We start from the raw sequence: 14,762 nt of genomic DNA, 5'->3' as shown, positions 1-14,762 counted from the left end.
AAGTTTAAAGAGTCAAAATGGCTGTGTTTCAGACCTGGGCTCAAAAAGGCCAAGCTGCTTAAGTGTTATGATTCTTCAAACATGGTAAGGATTCCTTTGTGGAGTAGTATAGGCCCACTCAAGGAAACTTTTAAACACTTCCTGAGTGATCTCAGTGAGAGATATCATGGAGGGGAATTCCTGCCCCAGGGTGTATGACCCAGAACTCCCTTCCAAGTCAAAGATGCTTTGACTGTTAGTCTGAGACTGATAACCTGAGGGATAGAGGGTTCGGGCAGATGTTGGCAGCCTGAATAATGCAACTGCCATGGGCACTTATAAGTTTGCTGCCTCTAGTCAGGCCTCCACATCCCCAAAGAGGCAGAGATATTTCTTTGGCAGCTCCCACAAAGCCAGGCCTACCTAGGCATCCTTATCTTCTTGTCACCTTCTAGCCTACCTGCTACAGAAATCCCCCATAATGCCAGTTAATCTTGCTCAGCTTCTTTGAAAAAGTCAATTTGATTGTTATTACATCATAAGAGACAAATATGTGACTGCTAAACTTAATTATCTCTGGAGTTAGGAACCCCCAGGTCAGCAGGACAGGGATTAGGAATTGGGCACCCGATTTCTGAAGACTTGCCAACCCCTTCTTTTTATATTTCCTTTACTTAGAGGCAAAGAGCATGTTGGAGCACTTGAGAAACTTCTTAAATGATAGGTCCCAGGTTCTGTGGCAGGGGCAGAGCTTCAGCCTAGGCTGAGAGGAACAAAAGTACAGCCTCAGATACACTCTTCCAAATCAACAGTGCTTAGAAAGAGAAGAGTCAAGATTATGAGCGATGGGAAAATGCAGTAAGAAAAGAGGAGCAGGGGGGATCAGAAATGTAAAAAGATGGAGCTGGACTCCAAAATGGGGAATAATGACATGAAAATAAGGAAGAGAATAGCTTCTCCCACAAGGGAGGAAAAACTGGATCATAGGTTAGTTTAAAAAAAAAGTCTCCACCCACATTACAGGACAGATGAGCCTCATGATAGCATTATTGGACCTGGGCAGAGGATAGAAGTCCAAAGGTGATAAACTGCATTGCCTGGCATCTTGAACGTGACATCTTTCCTGAGAATGTTTCAGCTGTGGTTTAGGAAATTGTGAGCTGGGTGGCTGAAAGCTTCAAGGAGATAGATATTCTGGTTTAAATGCCTTTCATGCTTTTAATGGGAAACTGAATCCATTTTCTTCAGATGGGTACCCTTAGATTGTGTAAAGGTAAGAAACACCTCTCAGCATGAATAAACTCCTCTCAGCAAGAGCAAAATGGAAATACATGTGAAAGTTAATTTGGCTTTATCTTCTGAAATGGCAGCTTTCTGGAAAAGAAAACAGGGAAGCTTTTTCTTCATTAAAAATAAAAATTGCTTTTCCAACACTGTGTGACACTGAATTCTGTTGAATAGAAAAAGCTGATGCAGGACATGAAAGAGGTGGCCCTTTTGCTGGGAGGGAGGCACCATGTGTAGATGACAGCCTGGGAAGACTGGACCTGCATTTCTCTTGCAGACACGCACGATGCAAGAAGCCGTAGCCTGTGTTTTGCTTTTGTCCACCCAAAGTTGGACACAAAGGCAGAATTCTCAAGGCAAGAAACAGTTGGAAGTTTGGAGGACTCCTGTGGAAGCCTTATCAAGAGGATTATTGTTCCTTTTAAATACAACTTTCTCCTTGAAGCATCAGCACACTATTGGTAATCTAATTATGACAAAGAGCCACAGGAAAACTTACCTCCTTGGAAGGCATGATCCCAAACAAGGGGAACATTAGTCCAGGCAACAAAGCTGTCACCGACAGAGGCAAAGCTTCTGTCAGCCAAAACACGGCAACAACGAAGAGGGTGTAGGCACATTCTGCTTCCTGGACAGAATAAAGGCAAAATACAAGGTGAGATTAGGAGGCAGGGAAACCATTGTTAAAATCACACCCACATTTGCTGAATGGAACTAAGTCACAGAGAAAGTAAGAAGAAACTGAAGGCCTCTGCACCTTTGAGTTGGGCAAAAAATAGTTATTTCTTAGGGGTTCTAAGAATTACAATGTAATGCTCATGAAAAAACAGTGACATAAAAAAATCCTCATTCATCATGTTTCCTTCGCATTTCCTTCAAAACAGGTAAGAGCATATAGTCAGTTTTCTGTGTGCATAAGTGTTTGCTCTCCCCTTCATCTGGCCTATAAAATCCACTCCCATTTCTGCTAGAGTGTGGAAATGACCAAGTTACTGCCTTTCCCCAGGGCAGGACACCCCTGCCTTTTAGCTGCACTCCTTGGTGCCTGGTTGGGTGGGACCTATGCACACACACCTGCCTTCCCTGCCCACTATATAAAAGAGAAATTAATCTAGAAGAAAATTTCTGGCATGCTTTTTTTTTTGCAGAGAACTAAGAACAGTGTCTAGTTACACAGCATGATGAGACTGAATTAGCTCCCAAGTGACAGGGACCTGGGGGTGAAGAGACTTCCACTTGCTTTTTAGAAAGAACTGAGCTCTTGGGGAGACACAGGGAGACTCAACAGGATGGAGACTCTTAATAGAATTGGTTGTTTTGCTAGGTATAAAACAAAAACCCATGGGTTTCTGTTTTAGGGTACTGTTAAGAAATGGTTGAAATTTATCATTATATTTGGCTTAAATAAATAATTTTGATATGAAATCACCCAGGACATACTAAGTGATCGATAAAGGTTAGCATCTCTTATATGGCTTTGTTTTGTTCTCATACTGCTTAATATCTGCAAATTCTGAGCTACCTTTGAAAAATTTACAAATTTACAAAAACTGCTCTCTGAGTCCAATGAAGTCTTTTATTTAAGATTTTCTCAGGGCAGTAATATTTATAGCTCTGCTGGCCTCGATTCACCTACCTCAGGGTGCACCCTCTGGGCCTGCTCTTTACTCAGACAGCATCCTTACAACTCTCAGGGGGTTTTTAAGAAATTCTTAATAAGCCACAATTATGTCATATCTTTATTGTGCTTTTTCAAGGAGAAAGAATAAAGGTGTTTTGATGTTGATGATTTTGTACAAAGTCTCCCTACACAATCTTGACAAACAATAAAACAGTAAAACAAAGCTGAGCCTTGACTAAATCTTCCTGACTTGCTCTTGAGGGAATTTGTGAAAAAGAGCTTAATTTAAAATGCCAGAGTAGGAGAAAGACTGGGCCTGCTTTTGCTCTTAGAACACATAGCTAACCCCAAAGCTCTTCATTATGACTCTGTTTTCTATCACACTTATAAGAACCTAGATTTCAAAAATAAAAAGGACTTTGCTTTTTAATAACAACCAACCAGTCTCTTGGTCCTGTCCATTCCTCCGCCAACCCCAGGGCCCCGCCCCTGGGGGTGGGGGGATGGGGATTTTGTCTCTCAAATCTGCCCTTCAGCCTCCATTCCACTTCCTTCACCATAGGCAAGGCTCTTCCAAAACCAGATCATCTTCCAAGAATCCACTTTGATTTTGTCATTCCTTACATGAGGCTGGATTAATGGACTAGCTACCCTGACAACTATGTGGAGGACCAATCTAAGGGACTGCTAAAACATCAGAAAAATAAATAAAATATGGTGCCAAGGAATTCAGTTTGCCACACATATCCCCTGCCACGGGGTTGAAATTTCATTTCCACATGGGTCTACTTCAGCTAGACACTCATAGTCTACTCAGATGGGGAAACTTTGGGGAGAGAATAAAGAGCCAAAATTCAAATATTAAATTACTGGCCTGCCTAGACTACTTTCATATTTTAACTGGTCCAGCCCAGACTTCAAATGATAAAGTCAGTGATTTTTTTAGTTATTTAATGAAAAGAATCCAAAACCCTCATCTGGCATTCAAGGCCACCTTCACTCTCACTATACAGGACTCCCCCCAGTACTTCCTGAAATATTTCTTTTTTTTTTTTTTGCTTTTTTTAGGGCCGCACCCACAGCATATGGAGGTTCCCAGGCTAGGGGTCTAATCAAGGCTACAGCTGCTGGCCTATGCCAGAGCCACAGCAATGCCAGATCTGAGCCACATCTGCACACCATAGCTCACGGCATTGCTGGATCCTTAACCCACTGAGTGAGGTCAGGGATTGAACCTGGAACCTCATGGTTCCTAATCAGATTTGTTTCCACTGAACCATGACGGGAACTCCTGAAATATTTCTAAAGAGTCTTAGCTATAGTCCTTTCCTCGTATTTGGGTTCTGGTCCTTGCTCCTCATCATGCATGCTTTTTCTAAGTTCTAATCCATAATGTCCAATCAGGCAGTCATACTAGCCCTCATATACTCTCAAGTGACAGCTTCTATCTGCCTGTGACCATATTCTGGACTCCTGGACACTTTGACTTAGTTTGACGATTTTGGGGAGGTCGGGGCGGGGGGGCCGTGCCTACAGACATGGAAGTTCCTGGGCCAGGGATCAAACCCGTGCCCCAGCAGCACCCAAGCCACTGTAGTGACAACACTGGATCCTTAACCTACTACACCACAAGAGAACTCCTCATTTGACTATTTAGATGAAGCTGTTGCAAGCTGATGCCAAGTCTAGCAAGAGAATACAGTTTATTTGACTTACAATGGTATGTGTGAGTTTAATTTCAGTAAAGATGTGCAAACCAGCAGATATCGTGTTAGAAATAAAATCTGAATTTCTGGATCTCTTGAAAAACTAAGGAATTTGGTAACATTGGGATCATATTTTTCCAGGTCAACAGTTCTCCAGGGTGGAGGAGAGCTTCCCCTTTAGAGACTGAATTGTGCTCTCAGTCCTGCACATTTAACACCACACCATCTCCTGTATTCCCTTACCTTCCTGGCCTTAGTCAGCGTCTGAGTAAAATCTCTGGTAATAAAAATGCTGCCTACCTGCTTTTCCTTGCAAATCTTGCTTTACCATTTCAGAATCAGAACCTGGATTGCTTGGTTGGATTTCTCTGCCTCCCAGCTGAGTGGTCCATGGACCAGCAGCATCAATATGTTCTGGGAGCTTGTGGGAAATGCAGAATCTCAGGCTCTTCCCCAGACATACACACTTATTCAGGATCAGCATTTTCAGATTCCCCAGGTGATTCTTACATAAGTTAAAGTTGGAGAAGCCCTAGGTTACCACCTCTTTCGGACTGTCCCTTTTATCTTCATCGCTGGGTCCGACTTGTACATCAGAAACACGCTTCCAGGTAGTATCCTTTTGCCCAAGCTGAATCCCTAGACTCAGACTGTTTGGAAAACTTGTCCATTCTGCAATGTGAGGATCAAATTTCCATCTTCTCTGTGGAGCTTTCCCTGAACACTTAGGTACATTTCCTATTTTTGCACACGTGTCCTAGGAGATTACAATTGCACATGGCTAAGGCACCATCATATCTGTGGTCCTTGATAACCACCTTCCCAGAATTTGTAGGAAATGTCTCCTTTTCTAATATCTTAAGGAAGCGCAAAGCCTAGGAAAGGAGGAAACCAGAATTAACACCCTCTGAATGAGTAATGGATGTGGCCATATGCCCTAGTTTTCTTGGGATAGTGTGAGCTGTTGTACAGGTGTCCCCCCTCCCCTTTTAATATAATGTTTGGTTCAATTTTATTTTATTTTGTCTATTTATTTATTTATTTTATTTTTTGTCTTTTGCCTTTTCTGGGGCCACTCCCTTGGCATATGGAAGTTCCCAGGCTAGGGGTCTAATCGGAGCTGTAGCTGCCGGCCTATGCCAGAGCCACAGCAATGCCAGATTCAAGCCGCATCTGCGACCTACACCACAACTCACGGCAACGCCAGATCCTTAACCTACTGAGCAATGCCAGGGATTGAACCTGCAACCTCATGGTTCCTAGTCAGATTTGCTAACCACTGAGCCATGACAGGAACTCCCTTTATTTTTATTTATTTGTTTGTTTATTTTGCTTTGAGGACCACACCCACGGCATATGGAAGTTCTCAGGCTAAGGGTCGAATCGGAGCTGCAGCTGCCAACCAACACCACAGCCACAGCAATGCGGGATCTGAGCCACTTCTGTAACCTACACCACAGCTTGTGGCAACACCGGATCCTTAACCCACTGAGTGAGGCCAAGGATCAAACCCTAGTCTCATGGATACTAGTGGATTCGTTTCTGCTGCACCATAATGGGAACTCCCCAGGTGTCCCTTTTGATTAGTGACCCCTTTCATTCTCAAAAGTGTCCCTATTTGGCCGATAAGTAATGCAGTCGTACTATTGATGGATCCATCCTAGGAAAACCTTCCAATTCCTCCTTGTCTATTATGGGCTCTTTCTGTAGAAGCAACGCTGAGTAGTTATGTTGTGAGCCACACGGGAAGTCCTATTATGGGCTCTTTCTTGGTCAGGCTTGGAGTCATAGGCAGGAAAGTGTTCTCTCCCATCAGCATCCCAGGCATTCAACAACAGAAGTTTACTCCAGGCATGATGTTAAGCATTTTATTTTAAGACTCATATTTAATATATATGGGGTTATTTTTAAGAAATCAAAGATCTGTTAATATTCTTAAGAAGAAGAAGGAAAAAAAGATAAACATTTCATTTGTTATTTACATGTATTCAAAAAAATTGAGGGTGAATAATTTTTGGTGAACAGATTTTTCTGATGAAGAAGAAAACCCAGAAACTGTCTCAGTGTGTGCAACATAAAAGACATTCTGAAGGTTCGATTTGTAGAATCATTTTTAAGACAGAGGAAAAAATTCCTTCATTTCATCTCTGGAAATTCTTAGAGGGACTCTATTACCCCTAGCTATACAGTCTGTCTCTTCTCTTTCTCTCTCTCTTTTACTTTTTTAATTTAAAAACAATTTTGTTTTTAAGGCCCAACATGTGGCATATGGAAGTTCCCAGGCTAGGGAGCTAGGGGTCAAATTGGAACTACAGCTGCAGGCCTCCCATTGCAATGCTGGGTCCTGGATGCAGCTTGTGGTAACACAGGATCCTTAACCCCCTGGGTGAGGCCAGGGATCGAACCTGCATCTTCACAGAGACTATGTTGGGTACTTAACTGGCTGAGCCATCATGGGAACCTCTGTCTTTGTCTCTTCTTAATCTCTTTACTTTTTTTCTCTTCCTTCTCTTTCCCCACCTATTATTAAGCCCCCTGCTGCTAAAAAAAGAATAACACCACCAATACCGTCATCATATACCACAATCCCCACAACTACTACCACAAGCAAAAAATTATGCAACAACAATAAAAGGCCAGTTGTCAAGTAAGTTAGACTGTGGGTGAAAGTCTAATGACAGTCGTGAGTATGTCTGATATCTTTATTAAAATTAACCCTGTGGAGCTCCCCTCGTGGCTCAGCAGAAACAAATCTGACTAGGAAGCAATGAGGTTTCGGGTTCAATTCCCAGCCTTGCTCAGTCGGTTAAGGATCTGGCGTTGTTGTGGCTGTGGCAGGCAGCTGTAGCTCCAATTTGACCCCTAGCGTGGGAACTTCCATATGCCACAGGTACAGCCCTAAAAAGAAAAAAGCAAAAAAATAAATAAATAAAAAATAAAATAAAATTAACCCTGCAACCATAACAAGGAAAAACTTGAGTCAAATTCTGTTCCAGAGATAGCAAAGCATTTAGTATTATAAATTCCTGAACTGAGTGAGAGCCACATAAATCATGTCTACTTTTATTTTATTTATCTTGAAGGAAAATATAGGAAGAAAAAATGATCCAAAGGTACGACTAAGACTGATCTTATAAAAAAAAATTTAAAGCAATGATTTCTTCTCAAAATACTATATGAAACAAAGGGGGAAAATCCAGAGGACTCCTCAAAAATAAAAATACCAATTTTCTATTTAAAAAATTCTATCTACTCCCTACCACTTCCAAAATTTACAGTGAGAAGTTCAGCAAACAAACCACGTCCCACAACAGAGATGGCTGTGCAGAAAACAGATGATGTAAATTCCACCAGATACTAGGAGGTGTAATGTCACTAAACTGTGGTTTCCTGCTCTGTGTGTATATGCTATGTCTTTCTGGCCATCTCCGCCTTCCTATTAAGAGATTCTCTCAAACTATCAGGGAGAAGAAGCAATTATGTGCTGCTGCTGATCAACATGGACAAGAAATTTATGTTTCCTGATTTTTTTTAAAAAAAATTTAGTATATGAAGCCTTCTAACAGTGTATCTCTTAAAAGCTTTTTAAAAATTATGAAATATTAAGAACATATGGTAAAATTGTATAATAAACACTGTGCACATACTTTAAAGTGTGGACATTTTGCCACATTTGCTTGAGGTTTTAAAAAAATAAATAAAACTTTCAGGATTTATATATACCACTCCTTCGCTTCTTTCGCCTCTGAAATCCCAGAAGTCAACCATTGTCTGGAACATGATTTGTATCTTTTCTATCCATGCTTTTGTGATTTTACTACATGCAGACATTAATACATTAACAAACAACATGTGCTCTTAAGATCAAATAAGATTTTCCGAATATATTATTTTCAACTTGCTTTTTTAAAATTACTTTTTTTATGGCCACAGCATACAAAAGTTCCCAGGCTAGGGGTCAGATTGGAGCTGCAGCTGCAGGCCTGCACCACAGCCACAGCAACACCAGATCTGAACCACATCTGCGATCTAGGCCACAGCTTACGGCAATCCCAGATCCTTAACCCACTGAGCTAGGCCAGGGATCAAACCTATATCCTCATGGAGACTACGTTGGATCCTTAACCTGCTGAGCCACAATAGGAACTCCTCAACTTGTTTTTTCACTCCGTGTTTTATGTATCAAGGCATTCATTTTGATACATGTGGATCTGTTGTTAATTCATTCTATGATGTCACTATCACCCTCATTCCAAAACCAGACAGAGATACCACCAAAAAAGAAAACTATCGGCCAATATCATTGATGAATATAGATGCAAAAATTCTCAACAAAATCTTAGCCAACCGAATCCAACAACATACCAAAAAAATTATACACCATGACCAGGTTGGGTTCATCCCAGGTTCACAAGGATGGTTCAACATACGCAAATCAATCAGCATCATACACCATATTAACAAAAAAAAAAGTCAAAAATCATAGGATCATCTCAATAGACGCAGAAAAAGCATTTGACAAAGTCCAACATCCATTCATGATCAAGACCCTCACCAAAGTGGGTATAGAGGGAACATTCCTGAATGTAATCAAAGCCATTTATGAGAAACCCACAGCAAATATAATACTCAATGGGGAAAAACTGAGAGCCTTCTCACTCCAATCTGGAACAAGACAGAGATGCCCCCTCTCACCACTGCTCTTCAACATCGTTTTGGAAGGCCTAGCCACAGCAATTAGACAAACCAAAGAAATAAAAGGCATCCATATAGGAAGAGAAGAGATCAAACTGTCACTGTATGCAGATGACATGATACTATACATAGAAAACCCTAAGGACTCCACCCCAAAACTACTTGAACTGATTCATAAATTCAGCAAAGTAGCAGGATATAAGATGAACATTTAGAAGTCAGTTGCATTTCTGTATACCAGCAATGAAATATTAGAAAAGGAATACAAAAATATAATACCTTTTAAAATTGCACCTCACAAAATCAAATACCTCGGAATACACCTGACCAAGGAGGTAAAGGACCTATATGCCGAGAACTATAAAACTTTCATCAAAGAAATCAAAGAAGATGTAAAGAAATGGAAAGATATTCCATGTTCCTGGATTGGGAAAATCAATATTGTAAAAATGGCCATACTACCCAAAGCAATCTACAGATTCAATGCAATCCCTATCAAATTACTCATTTTAAATGGATATAGCATTTTTAACATAAGTTATAATTAACTTGTCTCTTTTTCTACTGATGGCTTATTATCATAAGGCCATGAACATCTTTGTACATAGCTCCAGGTGAATATAGGAAAGAGATTTCCCTAGCTATTATATAAAAGTAGTATTGAAATTTCTGGGTGGAAGGGATGCCTTTGAATTTTGCTAGGTACTGCCCAACTGCTATGCAAGATGGTTCTATCAGCCTATGTTAGTACCAACAACGTGAGAAAGTTCTGGTTCACCAATGATTGGTATATTGGACTAATTTGTGTATTTGGCAATCTGATGGTACGGAAAGTTCTTCTTAATATAATTTGCATTTGCTTGAATACCACTGAAGTATTTTTTCGTGGTTATTGAACATAATTGTTTCTCTCCTGCAAATTATCTTACTTATAGTCTCTGTCCATCTTTCTGTTTTGTTGTTTACTTTTTTTTCCCCATGAATTTGTGGAGTTATTTTCAGATTCTTAATAATATTTCTATATAAGTGTATATTTAGCATTAATTCTTTTTTAAATATTTTGCGGCATTTGCCAGTGAAGCCCTGGTCCTGGGCTTTTCTTTGTTAGGAAGTTTTTGATTACTGATTTAAGCACCTTACTCAGTGTTGGTCTGTTCAGGTTTTCTATTTCTTTATGATTCAACCTTGATAGGTTGTATGTTTCTAGGAACTTATCCACGTCTAGGTTATTGATATATTTCTCTTTAAGAAATACAATTGATATATTTCCATTTTTAAAATATTGATGAATTTCTATTTTAAAATTGTAATTAATATATTTCTATTTTAAAAATAACTTGGGTTTTTTGTGGGTTTTTTCTCTATCCTCATCTGCTGATTTTCCTATCATTTTTATTTTATTTGGAGTATCTTCATCTCTGTGTTGATTTCATTGTCATATTTTCTTAATTGTCTTATAATATTCTGAAATTTTATTTTCAGATTTATCCAGAGTGGCAATTGTTTTGTTTTTATGTTTTTTCTTTCTGTACTCTTTATTCCCCATCTAGAAGTTTTAAAGTTGCCTCCAGACAGTCCCTAACTCACAATCCAGAATGTGCCTTATCTTGTCAGCTTGAAGTCCTGTGCTGCCAGGACAATGCAAACACAGCCCTCTAGTTGGATCAGGTAGCTTGGATCAGGCTTGGCTGGGAGGCTTGGCAGTCGGCTTCCTCTGACTGCCACCACAGATGGCGGTCAGTCTAGCTTTGTTTGGTCTTTCATAGCTTAAGAAAACCACTCTCCAGCCCTTAGCTTGTGGCACTGAAATGAATGACCTAGACTGACCTGAGAGCACTTTAGACCATGAATTCTCACATTTGTTCTGCTTGCTTGCTTTTCTGACTCACTCTGGTCTACAGTAATATTAGCTTGTTTTGTGTTTATGGTAGAGAAGTAGATGAGGTTGTGTGGGGGGGTCTAAATTACCCAAACTCCATCTGGATTGCTGATGATAGGCTTTATAGACAGGAAATCTTATTTAAATGGTAAAGATATTTGCCAAAAAAGAGAGACAAATCTATTTTTCTGACTTATGACTAAGAAGAGGGGAAAATAACATTTAGGAATATCTACTCCATGCTAGGTAGACTTGGTGCTCCACAGGATGTTTTATTTAGTGCTTACCCAAATTCTATAAAGTAGGTATTGTAATTCTATGTTTAAGGATCAATAATCACATTGCTCAGGAGTTCCTGTTGTGGCGCAGCAGAAACAAATCCGACTAGGAACCATGAGGTTGCGGGTTCAATCCCTGGTCTTGCTCAGTGGGTTAGAAATCCGGTGTTGCCGTGAGCTGTGGGTGTAGGTCACAGATGTGGCTTGGATCTGGAGTTGCCTGGCTGTGGTGTAGGCTGGCAGCTGTAGCTCTGATTGGACCCTAGCCTGGGAACCTCCATATGCCCTAAAAAGACAAAAGACAAAAATAATCACATTGCTCATATGTAGTAGAGTTCAGTCCAAGTATATCTACAAGAGCATATCTTATTTCACTTACTGCCCTATTCTCAGCACTTAAAAAGTGCCTGGCATATAGATTGTGCTCAGTAATATTTATTGAACAAATGAAGTTTCTCTGTGTCTTTTCTAAAACCATTTTAATTCACATATCTTGGTCCCTATATAAACATCCAATTACTCTCCTAGGCATAAAATTCATTAGCTTCTTTTCTTTGCTTTGTTCTCTTTTCTGTTTTCTCTTCTATTGGCCTGGCATTGGATACTTTAATGCTCATTCCTGTGGGTGAATGTTTCTATGTTTCTCCCAAGGTCTCATCTCTCTTACCAATAAGCTGGAATTGGGACTAAAACTTTTACCTGCATTGGACACTTCTCCAGAGCTGACACTCTCCCACATCCTCTAACAATACTCCAGTCATAACTTAACCACTTAGTAAGCGCAGGTAGGCAATTGCTGCACAGGCAGAAAAGGCAAATGCAGCTATGACTAGGCAATTTGGATAATGACTGCCTCCCTTCTCCAAGTTCTGAGTGTCAAATTATCTTGGGAAATGTGGCTGATTATATTTAAAAATCACCTTGGTTCTTTTTAAATTATAGCTCCAGAGGGAAATGAAATATAAATTGGGCTTTAAAATACAGTTTTTTCAGCCCTCCCCCCCTTTTTTAATAACACACTGACTGATATTAGGGAGTAATTTTCCTGATGAATTAGTATGTATGTGGGTACGACCTCTCAGCACAGCTTGAGAAAAGCGGGACCAATCATAGGCCTCACTCATTGCAATTGATTTTCGACACAAAGAAATTAAGTCAGGAGAAAAACCATGCATTCTGAATCTGTGTGCTACAAGAAAAACACTATTATTCTTTGACAGAGCCTGAAAAGGTGTTTGCATGGTTTGTGACACACCTATCCCTACTAATGCAAGGATGTCTCAAGACTCAATCCATATTCATTGCAAAGCTTAAAAGTGACTACAAATGTCCTCATCGTGGAAGATGAAGAATAAGAAGGAGCTGAACTACAAAATCAAGGAAAAATAGTTAGCATTTCTTATTAGTTTTTAGCCGAAAATGGACAGCAAGGAAAGGCAGCTGGTGATTCCACTATGTCAATTACAAAGGAATTTTTAACTCCTTCTTTTCACTTAATCTGAAACCAATTCATAATGGAGAGGCACTGTGCTCCTATCCCATGCACACAGTGGAACTGGAAATAGCCCTAGAGATCGTCTTGTTTTCTAACCTGATGATGTGTTAGGGTGTGACCAAAATGTAGTCCGTGAATTAACTGCTTTGGAGTCAAGAGGAGTCGTTAAAGGTGCAGCCTCCTGGACTTCCCATTCAGGGGTTGTGATTTCACACAAGAACCTAGGGCAGTGAATCCACAGATAACACTGAAATTTCTTTTAAGCGTCTTGTTCACTGTACAGATGAGGAAATGGGACAGAGGGCAGCATGACAGAGTCACCTGGTGGGTTTTGCAGAATATGTTAGGTAAGTCAGGACAGCCTAGGTCATGCTGTGGCAAAAATCTCTAAATCTCAGCAACTTAACCAAAGTTTGTTTCTTGCTCACACTATTTGTGAACCAAGGGCCGTGGTTGCTCTGCAACCCAGGCAGTGGGCAACCTCATCTCAATATGTGTTTTTGTAATTGCAAATGCAGGAACAAGAGTGCACAAGATTTTACAGATCTGATAGAATTGCCATTCAAGAAATTTCCATCAGGGCTTAGCGGTAATGAACCAACTAGTATCCATGAGGAAGGGGGGTTGATCCTTGGCTTTGTTCAGTGGGTTAAGGATCCAGCACTGCTGTGAGCTAAGGTGTAGGTCGCAGACAAAGCTTGGATCTCACCTTGCTGTGGCAGTGGTGTAGGCCAGCAGCTACAGCTCCAATTTGACCCCTAGCTTGGGAATTTCTATATGCTGTGGGTACAGCCATAAAAAGACCAGAAAAGAAAAAAAAAAAATCCATTCAAGTAGCTGTAGCATCAATGGGTTTGGGAGTTAGACAGCTTATCTTTAAATCCTCCTACTCCTCTTACAGACTGTGTGAGTTGGGGGAACATCCTTAATCTCTTTTGAGTGTCTGTTTGCTTATCTGTAAAATGGGGATGCTATTAACTTTTTTTAATGGTTGTTAGGAGGCTGGTGCTGGACATTCACATACATTATTGTTACCCAACAAGCTATAAAAGTGTATCATGAAAAGAAAAGAAGGACTTTGTGGAAGAGACACATCCCTGTTACACTTACATTCTTGTTCTGTCCCTTAGTCACTCTCTGCACACTATTTGAAGTTCCTTCCTTTCATCATCTTCTTTCTCCTGTATCTTTTCCTTCCTATAAGATCTAACTTAGGTACTCACATCCTTTTGCCACAAGTAATCCTTAATTCATCCCTTCAGCCCACTTAATCCACTATGTCCTGTGTGCTGGCACTGTGTCTGGGCAGGAAGAAACAAGTCAAGCATGTTCCGTGTTCTTGTTCCAGTTTAGAGGGAGAGGTAAAGATAAAATCAAAATGAATAGAGGCCAATGTTGCCAGAATCATGAAGGGAGAGCATGGAGGATGACTCTCTTCATATCACAGCCGAGCTGCTTTTTCCAAGAAGGACAGACAGGGAGAGAGGAAGAGGACACAGCAGGTGCAAAGACAGGCAAGCTTAGTCATGGATACTCTAGCGGCGGCAGATAGGGAAATATTCCTAACGTGGGAAATATGAATGTGGGAGATAAGTACTGGGGACTTTGGGGAGACCTGTAAGGACAAATAAACAGCAAAAATCCCAAAGCTCTATTGCATATAAATGTTTTGTTTTGATGTTTTTCCCTCTGTCAGAAAAAGGGAACCACGAAGAAATTTGCCAGCGGTTCAAGAGGACGAGGTTGGCATTTTTTAAATAGTCCTCTGGCACTTCGGAAAAAGAACGTGAAAATGGTTTATAAAAGAGAGAGATAAAGACAG

The 14,762-nt window shown here is 40.4% G+C and overlaps 1 protein-coding gene across 2 annotated transcripts in view; it reads right to left on the bottom strand.

The window, feature by feature from the left end:
• The window catches only part of SLC13A1 (solute carrier family 13 member 1), a 210,342-nt gene that overhangs the window by 57,679 nt on the left and 137,901 nt on the right, over positions 1 to 14,762 (bottom strand). The window contains exon 2 of one of the 2 annotated variants that reach the window (XM_047763530.1): positions 1,766 to 1,894. In XM_047763530.1, the coding sequence (XP_047619486.1) occupies positions 1,766 to 1,801 (36 nt within the window). In that variant the 5' untranslated portion in view covers positions 1,802 to 1,894. Of the gene's footprint in view, positions 1 to 1,765; positions 2,020 to 14,762 lie in introns of those variants that run through there. The other variant, XM_047763531.1, reaches the window with a different exon arrangement.

This window comes from Phacochoerus africanus, chromosome 16 (genome assembly GCF_016906955.1).
Source record: "Phacochoerus africanus isolate WHEZ1 chromosome 16, ROS_Pafr_v1, whole genome shotgun sequence".
Classification (NCBI taxonomy): domain Eukaryota; kingdom Metazoa; phylum Chordata; class Mammalia; order Artiodactyla; family Suidae; genus Phacochoerus; species Phacochoerus africanus.
The sequence above is the reverse complement of the archived record's forward strand: the minus strand, read 5'-3'. Positions and strand labels throughout refer to the sequence as shown.